The sequence below is a fragment of the Urocitellus parryii genome, chromosome 6 (genome assembly GCF_045843805.1).
Source record: "Urocitellus parryii isolate mUroPar1 chromosome 6, mUroPar1.hap1, whole genome shotgun sequence".
NCBI classification, from domain to species: domain Eukaryota; kingdom Metazoa; phylum Chordata; class Mammalia; order Rodentia; family Sciuridae; genus Urocitellus; species Urocitellus parryii.
This window is the reverse complement of record NC_135536.1, coordinates 55,877,424-55,892,345: the sequence shown is the minus strand read 5'-3', so window position 1 is coordinate 55,892,345 and position 14,922 is coordinate 55,877,424. Positions and strand designations below refer to the sequence as shown.

At 33.3% G+C, this 14,922-nt stretch overlaps 1 protein-coding gene across 2 annotated transcripts in view; it reads left to right on the top strand.

Moving 5' to 3' along the window:
• Klhl28 (kelch like family member 28) overlaps nucleotides 1-13,047 on the top strand; it is a 38,110-nt gene extending 25,063 nt beyond the window's left edge. For both annotated transcript variants that reach the window (XM_026412662.2, XM_026412663.2), the window contains 3 exons: nucleotides 5,508-5,951; nucleotides 8,110-8,318; nucleotides 9,926-13,047. In XM_026412662.2, the coding sequence (XP_026268447.2) occupies nucleotides 5,508-5,951; nucleotides 8,110-8,318; nucleotides 9,926-10,089 (817 nt within the window). In that variant the 3' untranslated portion in view covers nucleotides 10,090-13,047. The remainder of the gene's footprint in view (nucleotides 1-5,507; nucleotides 5,952-8,109; nucleotides 8,319-9,925) is intronic.
• The last annotated feature ends 1,875 nt before the right edge of the window (nucleotides 13,048-14,922 follow it).

The following is a 14,922-nucleotide window of genomic DNA, read 5'->3' as shown; positions in this document are numbered from 1 at the left end:
CCTTGGCAGTGTTCAGGGCTGTGAATTCTGCACAAATTCAGAATGCAAAAGTTATGGGGACATGGCCTTCTCACCTTCATTTCTAAGAATGTTGTGGACTGTTTGGGGTCACAGAGATTTTTGGCAGGGGTGAATCCACTGTAGAGAGTTTTTATTAGGGCAACTCTGAGTGGAAATATAGTGTTGGAGGTGAAGCTACTACAGAACCCTCAGCAAGGTTATACCTAGTGAAGCTGTGTTAACTAGACCACCACAGAGTGTCAGTACTAGGGTAATCCCTAGTGAAAGCATGAGAGTGGGGCCACTACCAAGACCCCAGGACTGTAGAACTACCAACATGCAATACCAGCCTGAGCAAGGTACAGGCACAAAACTCTAGTCTCCAACTATGAGAAGAACTAGATGAATTGAATACAGCAAAGCCATTGGATTGGGGCTTTCTAAGGCCTTGAGGTCCCAGTTTCTGCCACAGTGTGCCCAGGCTGCAGAACATGGAGTCAAGGGAGATTAAGACTTACTGTTGTTTTCCTTGTTGGGGTTTGGGGCTGCTTGGTACCAGTTACTTCTTTCTTACGTATTGGTCCTTTTTGGAATGAGAACACCTGACCCACCATTGTATTTTGGAACTATATAATTTGTTTTGATTTGATAGGCTGACAGGTGGAAGGATTCATGCTTTGAGACCTATTCATATCTGATTTAAAGGAAACTCTGTATTTTGGACTTTTTAATTGATCCTGGAATGAGTTAAGACTCTTGGAACTATTGGGATGGAATGAAAGTATTTTGCATCATGAGAAAGACATGAATTTTGGAGGTCAAAAGTGAAATGTTATGGTTTTAATGTATATGTTAAAAACTTAATGCAATAGTGTTGAGAGGTGAGACCTTTAAGTGGTGACTAGGTCTTAAGGACATCACCCTCATGAATGGACTAAGGCCATTATCTCAGGAGTGGGTTAAATGTAAGAGGGGGAGATTTGGCTCCTTTTCCTCTCTCTTTTCCTCCCTCTCCCTGTCTTCCTCCTTCTCTCTCCTTGTGTGTTCTCTCACCATGTGATGCCTTCCATGGTGCAGCAAGAAGGCCTTCAGCAGGTACAGCCCCTCAGTCTTGGACTTCCTGCCCCCAGAACTGTGAGCCAAATAAACTTCTGTTATTTGTAATTTACTTAGCCTGGTGGCATTCTATTGTTACAACAGGAACTGGACTAAGACATAATAACTGGAATATTTTTTTCCCCTTAAGGATTTTTTTTAAATCTTTTTTTAGTTGTCAATGGACCTTTATTTATATGCGGTGCTAAGAATCAAACCCAGTGCCTCACACACTCTAGGCAAGCGCACTCTACTATTGAGCTACAACCCCAGCCCTCTCCTTAAGGATTTTTGATCCATTGGCCCTATAATGAGTTGATAGAATTGATTGCTTTTCACACACCACATGTTCTCATCTTTTCTGCTTTCCCACCTTAGAGTCCAGAAACAACATTGTCATCATAACTTTTTAATATACCATGGCTCCCTAACCCTTGTGTTCCTTCATCATACTCATCTAGTTAAAATCACAACATCCACTTGTGCCATGGTTGTACCTGAGCATTGGAATGTAGCAAGAGAAATACACATGCCTGGGGCTGGAGTTGTGGCTTAGTGGTGGAACATTTGCCTAATGCCTGTGGGGCACTGGGTTTGATCCTCACCACCACATAAAAATTAATAAATAAAATAAACTTCTGTTACTTGTAATTTACTTAGCCTGGTGGTATTCTGTTGTTACAACAAGAACTGGACTTAAAACATAACTTCTATTATTATTTTTTCCCCTAAGGATTTTTAAAAATGTTTTTTTAGTTGTCAATGGACCTTTATTTATACGTCGTGCTAAGAATCGAACCCATCTATAACTAAAAGAAATATTAAAAAGAAATATATTGGGCGGGGATGTGGCTCAAGTGGTAGTGCGCTCGCATGGCATGCAGGAGGTACTGGGTTGGATTCTCAGCACCACATAAAAATAAAATAAAGATATTGTGTCCACCTAAAACTAAAAAAATAAATAAATATTAAAAAAAAAAGAAATATACATGCCCATTTTAACTTATCTCACTTATAGACCTTGGCATTCCCCAGCAATTAACTTTTAATTTCCTCAATTTCTTTTACTTCCTAGGACTGTCTCACATCACCTATTTTCTCTTTAAAAACATCCAAGGTATTTCCAACTTTTAGCTGATTACCTTATTCCTTTTTCTATTAAGGAGATAAGAAGCCACCAGAAAACTATCTCATCTTCCCATCACTAAATCTACTGTTATTTCTATTGAAGGCTAACCCTTCTACTTTTTTAAAAAATTTTTATTTATTTATTTTTGCATTACAATTCTTAATACACCATTATACCATAATTTATCATATCTCTGATTATATAAGGTATGTTTCTACTTATATTCACTAGATTCCATTCCTTTTCTTTTTCTTTATTTTTCTTTTTGGTATCAGGGATTAAACCCAGGGGTGCTTAACTACTAAGCCATATCCCTACTCCTTTTCTTATTTTTTTAATTTTGAGCAGGTCTCAATAAATTGCTTAGGGACTCACTAAATTGCTGAGGGTTGAATTTGCAATCCTTCTGCCTCAGCCTCCTGAGCCACTTGGATTACACGTGTGTACCACTAGGTCTGGGCCATTCCTTCTCTTTATGCAAATATTTTGCTCTTTTACTTTTCTTGTCTTTCTCTTATATCATCACCTCCCAGTGTACTATATCTTTGCTGTGAACATACAAACATTTTATAATCTAAACTCCCAGATTAATTTTTCTGGCATCCATAGTCTTTCTGTGTTTCACTTTGTAACTCCTCGTGTCTGTTTTATTCTTCTATTTAAAAAATAATAATTAGAAAAATTACCTATACTCGATGTTTTTATTTCCTCATCTCCTGCTCTCTGGAATTTCTCCACTCAAGGTTTATCCCTATTTCCTCAATGAAACTCATCTTGTTAAACTCAAATTGTTCCCTGTTATATCACTGGTACAAATTCACAGTTTAAAATCTAGCTAAATAATAAAACTGATTATAAATAGGCATTTGATAATTATGAAGTTAATCAAAATACTTTGATCATACTGGAAAAAGAATATATACTCTTATACTATTGCATTATTGAGTTTTGGGACTTGTGGCTGACCTATAATCAGCAAAGCAGTCGGGGCAGGGCTGCCCTAACCCATGGGGCCCCTGCTACAGTAGGCACAAGATGGCTGGACTTGGAGTTTTAGGGGTTTAATGTCTTCCCTGCTGGCATAATTGGCCCAATTACACCTTTCTACTTGTCTGTTTATCCCTTTTAGAAGTAGGAATGTTTATCCTATTCCAGTCCTGCCATTATAACTTTATTTGGGGGAGTTACTGGAGGTTGAACTCAGGGGCACTCCACCACTCAGCCCCAGCCCCAGCCCTATTTTGTATTTTGTTTAGAGACTAGGTCTCACTGAGTTTCTTAGGGCCTCACTAAATTGCTGAAGCTGACTTTGAACTCTTGATCTTCCTGTCTTAGACTCCTGAGCCACTGTGCCAGCCTGCCATTATAACTTAGAAGTGTATCCTGCTCTTTTTTTTTTTTTTTTTTTTTAAACAGAGGCTCACAGCTGGAAGGAGATGAGACTTTGGACTTTTGAATTAATGCTGGAATGAGCTAAAACTTGGGGACTGGAAGGGATGGAATGATTGCATTTTGCATTTGTGAGAAGGACATTAACCTTGGGGGCCAAGGGTAGAATAATATGGTTTATAATATGGTTTGAGTGAGTCTCCCAAAGGCTCATGAGTTGATATTGTGAAATGATGATGTGGAACTTAATCTGGCTGTGATTTTTAGAGATAGAACTTTTGGTGGGGGGTGGGGGATGTGTGATTAAAATTAGATAAAGTTATGGGGTGGAGTCACCATGATTGAATATTGGTGAAGTGGGAAATGACCAGTGTGTGGAGAGAGAGAGAGAGACATACACACACACACACACATACACGGGTCAGACTGCCAATGAGAAAGCCATCAAAAGATGGCTTTTGGTCAAAAGTATTGTCTTTTCTTCATAACTTATCTAGTCTGTGATATTGTGTTATTAGCAAGAAAACAGTCTAAGACAGACACCAACAAGCTTAATAGATATTAAAAATACGTTTGAAGACCCCACGTATCTCCTTGCCATCTCCCTCTCTCCCCAAGAAGTAAACATTATTCTGTATTAACCTTCTGCTTTTCATTATAATTTTTCCTCTTGTCAAATGAACCTCAATTACTATCAGGTTTTATACATTTTTATATAAATGGAAGTGCTGTATATACTTGGAGATGTTTTTTCACTGAACAGTAAATGAAATTCTCTTGTGCAATTGCATGAGGAAATAGTTCATTTACTTTCACTGACATGGTGTATTAGCATAGCATAATTTTTTCTTTTACAATGAATTTTTTTTTATTTTAAATACTAAAGTCTTACACATAAATAGAAAAGAGGGTAATTCCACTTGTACCACTCAGTGGATTATCATAAAAGTGAGCAGTACAAACCAGTTCAAAAAATAGAATAGCACTCAGGAGCTCCTTCTCTGACCTACCCCAGTGATAATCACTATCTACATTTTTAATCCAGAGATTAGTTTTACATGTTTTTGAACTTGATATAAATGAAGTTATGCAAAATATATTATTTTGAGTTTATCATCTTTCCCTCAAAAGACCTGTAAGGGGTTGGGGTTGTGGCTCCTCAGTAGAGTGCTCACCTAGCATGTGCCCTGGGTTTGATCCTCAGCACCACATAAAAATAAATAAATAAAATAAAGATATTGTGTCCAACTAAAAAATAAATATTAAAAAAAATACATGTAAGATTCACCCCAAGTACATGTGGCTGTATTCAGTTCATTTTCATTGCTGTAAATATGGTTGATGAACATTTGGACTGCTTCCAATATTTGGTGATTACAAATAATACTGCAGTGAACTTTCTTGTACATATACAAATATATGCATTTTTCTTGTGTACCTATTTAAGAGTAAAATTGTTCAGTCATGGGACAGATATACTACATCTTATTTAACTATTCTCCTTTTGATGGATTATTGCATTGTGCTCCAAAGAACTTTTCTGTATGTGTTTCCTGCTACAAAACTGACTACAGTAAATGTTCAACAGAGTAGACACATAGAGATGAAATTGATGAGTAAAGGCACATGCATATCTTGAACTTTATTGGATAGTGTGAAATTGTTTTCCAGATTTGTTTGTACTTGTTAACACTCTCACTAACAATCTGCATTCCTTCCTCCACATTCTTGCCAAGAGATGTTATCATCTTTACAGTTTTGCCAGTCTGGAAGATGTATCATGGTTTGTTGTGGCTTTAATTTGCATGTCCCTGGTTACTGATAAGATTAAACATATTTTTATTTATGGGCCATTTGGGTTTTTAAAATTTATTTTTTTCTGCTTATTCTTTAGTGTGGAGATGTACTTTCCTCAAAGTGACTCTTGGATTGGTTTGGCACCCTTAAACATTCCTCGCTATGAATTTGGAATATGTGTTTTAGACCAAAAAGTGTATGTTATAGGTGGTATTGAAACTAATGTGCGTCCTGGTGTCACTGTCAGAAAACATGAAAATTCAGTAGAATGCTGGAATCCTGATACAAATACCTGGACTTCACTAGAGAGAATGAATGAGAGCCGAAGTACCCTTGGAGTAGTAGTTCTTGCAGGAGAACTTTATGCTTTAGGTGGATATGATGGACAATCTTATTTACAATCTGTAGAGAAATATATTCCCAAAATAAGAAAATGGCAACCTGTGGCACCAATGACTACGACAAGAAGTTGTTTTGCTGCAGCTGTATTGGATGGAATGATATATGCCATTGGTGGGTATGGTCCTGCTCACATGAACAGGTATTTAAATTAATAATTAAATTGTGTACATGTTGGGAGATTTTTAAAAGGGATTATTAATAATAATTTCTGAGTTTTAAATAATTTGTATGTATCAATGAGCTTCATTTTTAATTTTTTTAAGTGATATTGATAGGCATTTGAGAATTTAACCTGCTTCTTAAATGTAACTGTTTATATGGCAATTCAAAGAATCTTAAGATTACATCCCTTGTATTAAATTAACACTAAGTCATTCTGTTTAAATGGTCTACATTTTAAAACTCAGAAAATGTAAAAGTAAGATTTTGGCAATTTTTAGATTTCGTGTGGTGTATGTATGTGCATGTGTATATGTGTATAAGGTCTTTATTACGTTGCTTAATAGAATAAAGATATGGAAATATAATTCCTATAGGCCAATACAATATTATATTATAAAGTTGAAGTCTCACTTAAATATTCCTTGGTGGATTCTTATTCTATGATTAAGACATATTTTCATGTTACATCATACATGTGTTTTGGTTGTGCTAAAATCTGAATTAGAGATCTCTGTATTCTGTGATATATTCTTTGAATAAAGGAGAAATATGTATGAGAAAAAAGTTAGTGCTTATATGGAATATTAATCATAATCCTGCACATTTGTTGAAAATTGATGTTCTAAAGATTTTTATCTTTAATAATTGGAGTGGTCTGTGTTTTATTGATTTTTTTTAGTGTTTTAAAGAAGGGAAAGTGATTGGCACAATAGTATTTCTTAGTTTAAACAGCATTATTTCAGTTTAATCTAAACTATTCCTCCTTTTTTGATCCTTTAGTTGAATGAAAAGTATTTGGGTCCCTGACAAGCATTTCTATTCTTCGAAAAACTTCTGGCAAAAATTTCTAAAATAAAAGATTTACGTATTTTAATTTTGAGATAATGTTCTTGGATTTTTAAAGTCTTGCTAGAGTTCATCAACTTTTCTTGTCCCATGATTTTGGTCTAATGAGTTTATCATGAAATCTTTTCACAAACACTGTTATCTAGTCTCTATTATGATTTCCAGAATGAGCTTAACAGCATCTCAAATGCCTAAGCCTTTTTCAGAAAGTGAGATCAGAACCAAAACAAGCTCAATTAAATTTACCTTTGTGCCTTTGAGCCCCTTCAGGGCAAACAACAGGCTTACAAATATTCTGAAATGGTCTGAAGAAGCTTTTTTGAAAATTCTGATTTGATATGGGTCTCCATAACAAACTTGGAAGTACCACAGGTTCTCTGGATGCATACCAAACTTTAATCCTAAATTCTCCTAAATCAATCATAAATTATTATGATTAACCAGTTTGTGCCATGGAATCTGTAGTGTGCTCTGTACTAAAATCACATGAATTATCCTGTGAGAAAAAACACTGCTCTTCCTTCCTTCTCTTTTCCTTATCTGTGTATCCTTAGTTTTCTTAAAAATATTTGTAATTTTCGAATGCATTCTTGTTTGATTTTATTATATGAACCCTTTGAGTTGTGCTGTTTTTTCAGGTGAAATGAAATGATGTATTCAGGTTTACACAGAGCCACAGTGGTAGGGCTAGTCCAGCTCTAGAATGCAGCATGTGTACTTAATCCCAGGTCTTCTGTCTTAAGTTCTGTGCCTTTATATACCTGTTGCTGAAACAGTACAGTTGGCCCTCTGTATCTGCAGATTCAGCATCTGTGGGTTTAACCAACTATGGATGAGAAATATTTGAAAAAATATTGCATCTATACTGAACATGTACAGATTTTTTTCTTATTCCCTAAATAATACAACAACCTTTTACATAGCATTACATTAAATTAGATGTAAGTATTCTAGAGATAAAGTATATGGGAGGTTAGGTGTAAATGCTACACCATTTACATAAGGGATTGAGTATCCACTTGGGTTATGGGACCAATTCCTTATGAATACTAAAGAATGATTGTATAATGGAATAGCAAACAGTTATTGTTGAACCCTATTCACAAGGTAAACTTTTAATTCTGTAAACTTATTGGCAAAAATCTAAATATTTGGGATAGACTACTCTTGGTTTGTATCTGTTTCTTTATTGAACTGTGAAAACCATGGCAGGTTTTAGTTTTGCTTTGGCAGAAAATGTGACACAAAGGATCTGTAAATTAATTCTTTTGTCATGTGAATTTTTGCAGTGTGGAACGTTATGATCCAAGTAAAGACTCCTGGGAGATGGTTGCATCCATGGCTGATAAAAGGATTCACTTTGGCGTGGGTGTCATGCTAGGCTTTATTTTTGTGGTGGGTGGACATAATGGTGTCTCACATTTGTCAAGCATTGAAAGATATGACCCCCATCAAAATCAGTGGACTGTGTGTAGACCAATGAAAGAACCTAGAACAGGTAATAATAATTTATGAATTTATAAAAATATAGGACTGTGCTTTCTACAGTGATGCTCTTGGAATAGTAGTTCCATAGAAGAACAAGGGTATTACTTTTCCAGAAAAACTTTTTTTTTGTTATAAACTTGAAAAACAACTAGCTAGGCAAAACAACATAGATTTCTTAACTGTGCTTTTAATATACCTGTGGGTATATTATCATTTTCTCAAACTTGAAAGAACACATTTTGGGAAATGCTGATAATAGAATATATCTTTCTAGAAGCTTTTTTTTTTTGGCCGTATAATACATCTCATCGATTTGTATGTTTTATAATCCCAACCTCCCTCTTCTCTCTCTCTCTCTCTCTCTCTCTCTCTGTCACACACACACACACACACACACACACACACACTCCTTGTATTGTTCTATTTTGTTTTGTACATCAATGATTCATACATTTACTTTTGAATGTTCTGTCCTTCCCAAAGGACACAGTTGATAAGAAAAGGGGTTGGATTTCAGGGTTCCTAAAGAAAAAACAAATACATCATTTGAAAATAAGGAAAATTATTTTTTTTATTGGTTGTTCAAAACATTACAAAGCTCATGACATATCATCTTCCATACATTTGATTCAAGTGGGTTATGAACTCCCATTATTTACCCCAAATACAAGTTGCAGAATCACATCGGTTACACATCCACATTTTTACATAATACCATATTAATGACTGTTGTATTCTGCTACCTTTCCTATCCCCTACTATCCCCCCTCCCCTTCCCTCTCATCTTCCCTCTCTACCCCATCTGCTGTTTTTTAATTCTCTCCCTTGTTTTTATTTTTCCCCCTTTCCCCTCACAAACTCTTATATGTAATTTTGTGTAACAATGAGGGAGGAAAATTATTTTTTAACCCAAACTCAAATGACATTATTTTAAGGGGCAGGTTTTAAGTTAAAGAAACTCTTAAAACATAAATATCAAAAGGAAATTAACAGAACAAAATGGAGTTAACCATTTCAGAGTTTGTTTGTAATCAGTTTTTTCAGCATTCTTGATAGGGAAAGCCTTAAAAACAATAACTTAAAATTTTGTGTAGACTTGTTCTTTTTTTCAAACTATATATAAAGAATAATATATATATATATATATATATATAAAGAATAATTTTTAAAAGCATAAATTATATAGTTCAGTATATTTGAAAACCTGACGAAATGCATGATTTCTAGAAAATATATAAATATAAATGGATTTTAAAGCATATAGAAATGCCTTAATAATACTTTTCTGCCATAGTTTACCGTGATCTGATCATTAAACATTATGTACGTATATTAAAGTGTCACATTAAACCCTGTGAATGTATACAATTCATTAAAAATCAAAATTTAAATAGTACTTTGCTGTTGGGGGCAGGGGTGTGGAGAGTAGGATTGGAGATCAGAGGTAAAAGAATAATTTGACTCTTATGTTAAGGATGTGTTTTTCTATTAAATGTATTTCTATGTTGCTTGTTAAATTGTTGAAATATATTTTAAGAAAACATTAAAGTACACATTGGTTTTTAGAAAAAATAGACTTCATAGCTAACATGTCTTCTTTTTATCTACCTTTCCTAGGAGTTGGTGCTGCAGTAATTGATAACTACCTTTATGTAGTTGGGGGTCACTCAGGGTCTTCCTATCTGAACACAGTGCAGAAATATGACCCTATCTCAGATACGTGGCTGGATTCAGCAGGCATGATATACTGTCGATGCAATTTTGGATTAACTGCACTTTGATAAGAGTGAACTTCTGGAAATTATGTGGTAGTAAAACTTGTGCCACACAAAAGGATGTCCAGTTTTCTGAAAACTAAAAGCTACATTGCTTTTATTTTAACTTGAAGTGGCATGAAGACTCAAAGTTTTGTTGGGTACTTTGAATTGACAAGTAGTTTTGGTTGCTCTTGGTTACACAGTAAATCAATAATCAAAGAAGAAGAAGAAAAAGGAAAGACCTTGCCAATTGAATTGTGCACTTCTTTCCCAAGACTGAGATAGACTTGTTTTATGTTCCTAAATGGAGAAAACCTTGCTGCTTTTTAATTTTTTTATTTTTAGCTCTCTTTCCTTGATATGTATCATGATTTACTAGGACGAGAGAGGCTTTAGATTCTGAAGTGTATTGAATGATTGGACAGATTGTTTATACTGCTTGTTGTATGTAAATTCATATGCTTCACATTTTTAAAACAAAGGGCTGCTTTTACTTTTGGTACTTTTAAAGGTTGTAAATAACATGTCATAGTGAGTCATCTGAATATTCTTCCTGCTAAATTGGTTTTAGGGCTAGTGGTGTAATATATTTGCAAGACAATTGGTTTTATTGTCCTATTTGGGGCCCTGTTTTAAGAAGCCAGATACTTACTGTTTATGCCTTTTGTATATGTGCAGGTTAATGCTGGGTGAATTTAGTTACTTGTCTGTGCTATGATAAGCATGGATAGAATGAGCTGATCATACCAGTTGTTTTAGTTTTTCTTCAGTAGTACAACAGGCTTCCCAGTGTTGATGTAAATATTTGAAAGTGTTTAGGACCAACCTTAGTGCTTATTGATTTTTTTCATGTAAACTTATAATAATTTTAGTTTTTTTTAAGATCTTTGTTTGCATTTTCCAAGTGTTCAGATATAAAAATGGTGCTAACTGTAGGATCTATATAACAAGGCTATAATAGATGTTCTTTTGGATGTTTGGTATGACATGCATGGCATAATTTGATAGTGTTTTTCATTTTACAGGCTTAATTTGTTTGTGCTTATTAAAAATGTTAGTGAGTACACTAATGTTAACATCCAAAAATCATCTAAATGGCCTGTTAGGTTTTTCATGGTTACTGAATAGTGATTTAAAGAAAGATACACTTTTGGTCTTCTTTGTTCTTCTGCTGGATTACATCCTTCTGAAAAACAGAAATATATGCATTAAATATAAGCCCCAGGCAGTTATGCATTACTTTGTACATTTCTTAGGTAACTGAATATTTTAAAGTTATTGAGGAAAACTGGAACTCGATGTTTACTTGACTAATGGTTCTAATTTAGTTCTGCTTTGATTAAGGAAATTATCTTTTAAAACAAAATTGTTTGCATTAGCCAGTAAACACTTATTTAAAAGATATGGTTAACTTATTTTATTTTAGCATGTTTTAGTAAATGTCTGTAAGTCTTAAACACATTAACTTGCAGTTTTTTATGATGTTGGTACTTGTGTTTGGGTACTGTAGTCATTTTGTTTTTATTTTCTTAGTTTTTTTCTTGCCCACTATCTGTTTATAAAGTCTCTGCAATACCACTGTACATTTTTCCTAATAATTCATACAGCATTCTTAAGTGCCATGATATTCTAAAACTATTGTTAAGAAGCCATTTGTAATTATAAAACATAGGTTCAGTTGTTAGCATATATGTTATTTCTTAAAAACTATAACCAGGTAATTTGCAGTTTTCCTTGTTCTTCCATAAACTACCTGTTGTAGAGTTGACTATATACTACAAAACTATGTAAAATCATCTTTAATCAAAAAAGTAGTATCATGCTTTAGGAATATTTGCACAGATTATAAAACCTTGCAAGTGATTTTTAGTCTCTTCTAACTTAGAACTCAACAGGAGCTACTAATAAAATCAAATGAGTATTTTGTATGTTGCTTGTCTGAATAACAATGATATATAGCAATAACTTTTTTCATTGCTTTGAATAAATCTGTTGAATAGTAATAAGGTGCACTACTGTGGTTGGCCTAAACTTTATATAAAGAAAAGCAATTTAAAATAGATTCCATTACATACTTACTGGTTTTCTGTTGTTGTTTTTTCTTTTCTTTTCTTTTCTTTTTTTTTTTTTTTGTGGGGGGGATGGTTGCCAGGTATTGAACCCAGGGCCTTGTGCATGTGAGGCAAGCACTATACCAAGTGAACTATATTCCCAGCCCTCTACATCCTTACTGTTTAACCCCCTAAGTCAGTTGTCTTTGTTTGTATGAATCATATTATTAAATACATCTTATTATACTGTTTTTTATTTCCTTCTCCTAGAAGATAAGGGAATTTGAAAGGCTATAGAAAATTATTTTAATTGTAAATACATTCATACTGCTTTATTTTTAACAATGTTTAACTCATGTATTGTTTCCACTATCAAGTTAGTATAAAACCTATAATTATTTGGTAAATTAGGTCAAAAGCATATACTGATAATTATTTTTGAAAAATCTAAATATCATCTGGTGAAGACTAAATGTGAAACATCTTGGGCAATAGTAGAAGCCATGTACCAGTGAACAAATTATGAAAACCTGTGAAGAAAAAAACATTCAAAATTTAGAAATATATTTATTTTAAGGTTGCTTTTGTACTGTTCATGACATCTACTAATATGACTTGACAACTGGTAAGTTTACAATAGAGCTTTCTCTTAGAGATTTGTGAGAAGTTTCATTATGAATACTTTGCTGAAAAATTGTGAATTTAAAGCCACATGTTTCTTGTTAAAAAGGATCAAAATGTTTGGTTATAAATCCCCAGGTTTAATGGTATTAGAAATGATTATATATCTTTAGGCAAGCTAAAGCAATTTAGAATTGCCCAGAAATATTTTGGAAAAGAATGCAGAGGGGAATAGAAATTAATATAATCAAATGAGAAAAAAAATGCCTTTTATAATTACATTACATAAAAATTTAATCTGTTAGGAATGTTTGGCAATTTAATATTTGTTGGATGTAGGAAAAGAATTGACTTTTTTTTTTTTTTTTTTTTTTTTTTTTTTTTTTTGGTACCAGGGATTGAACTCAGGGGCACTTGACCACTGAGCCACATCCCTAGCTATTTTTGTATTTTTTATTTTTTTATTTAGAGACAGGGTCTCACTGAGTTGCTTAGTGCCTCACATTTTCTGAGGCTGGCTTTGAACTCGGGATACTCCTGCCTTAGCCTCCCAAGCTGCTGGGATTACAGGCATGTGCCACTGTGCCTGGCTAATTTAATTAATTTTTAATGTAATCCAAAGTTTTACTTACAAGCTCCATTTGTTATTGCTAGTATTGTTTTAAATATGGATGAATATTATAGGAAGTAACAGCAAGTGATAGGAAAAAGTAAGTGATAGGAAAATGACATTACATTTTGAAAGTTTATTTTGATGGTTTGACAGATATGGAGGGTCTACTTTTATGAAGGAGATATTGTGTTAGATTCTGTGGTGGCTAGAAATATAAATAAGATATACTCTTTTCACTTAAAAGAGTAAAATGCAGTGTAGGAGTCCTGTACCCCAATAACTGTATGGTAAAATATAAATTTAATTCCTTGTCTCCAACTTCATAATTTCCTAAACACCTAGATTACTTATAAACAATTATTTAGAGTCTGATTAGGTTTTAATGGCATGAAAAAGAATTATAAAAAACTTGACTTATAGAACTCTACATTTCCTGAAATTGGATAAATATTTCCTAGAAGAAAAACAAAACTATAGGGGGGAAAAAAACAAAACCCAAACTATTTCCTAGAATATCAAAGCTCTGGCTAATACTGAGGAAAATATATGTACATATCATGCTGTGTTAATTTTCAGTTTTGGTGTTGGATTCCTAGTATTGTCACCTAAGTGCTCATTTTCAGGAAAATCAGATTCTACAGTAAATTTACTGCTTAAAGTTCAATAAACTTGTGATAACCTCTATAACCTCTGTAGTCGAAAGTTAAGAAATTATAAATGTCTCATGTCAAGTTAACATCCAGTTCTACTCTTTAACCTTTCTTCCTTTTATAAACAGCACTTTAATTAGACATGATTTAATTAGATAACGATTCTGTGGCTGGATATATATTGACTTTTCGCTTACAGTATATTGTTTCAATGTAGACACAATTGATGAGACAGGAATACAATAAGTACATTTTAAATATTATAGGTTTACAAATTTTACTAGTGTGAATATGGAGTCAAATAAAAATCCAGTTTACATCTCTGCAGAGAGAAAAATTGTTATCCATATGTCTTTTATATTATACATATTTAACTAGAGATAATTTATTGTTAATTTTGTCAAGTTATCATGTGTAAAGTTTCATTCATTTTAAAATACTAAGCAAAAAGTTCCAAGTTTGCCTTAAAATACAAGTGAAATTAAAGAACTGGATGATAATGCCTATATTTTTGCCTTATGAATTGTGCTGTATCATAAACCAGAGATGGTTTTGATTTTAACAGGATTCTGAAATTTTGTAGATGTAGGGTACTAATATTTGTACTCTCTTGCAAAGAATGTGGATAATGTCAATGTTTAAATGTTTTTGTATCTGTTTTACCTCTGAATATGTACCTTTTTAGCATCAGGGTTTTATTTTATTTTGGTTTACATAGTAAAGTGGCATTTAACTTGTTGAAGATTGTATTCTTTTGTCTTTTATTTTAAAAATTCTTTGTGAATATTGTGGTAATGCTCTGTAATGATTATGATTGAATTTCACTTAATGTCAAGTGTTTAAATAAAATTTAAAAATTTAAATGTGTATCATATGATTGTTGTGAACTGAACCAATCTATTTTTTCAGCCTCAACTCGGGT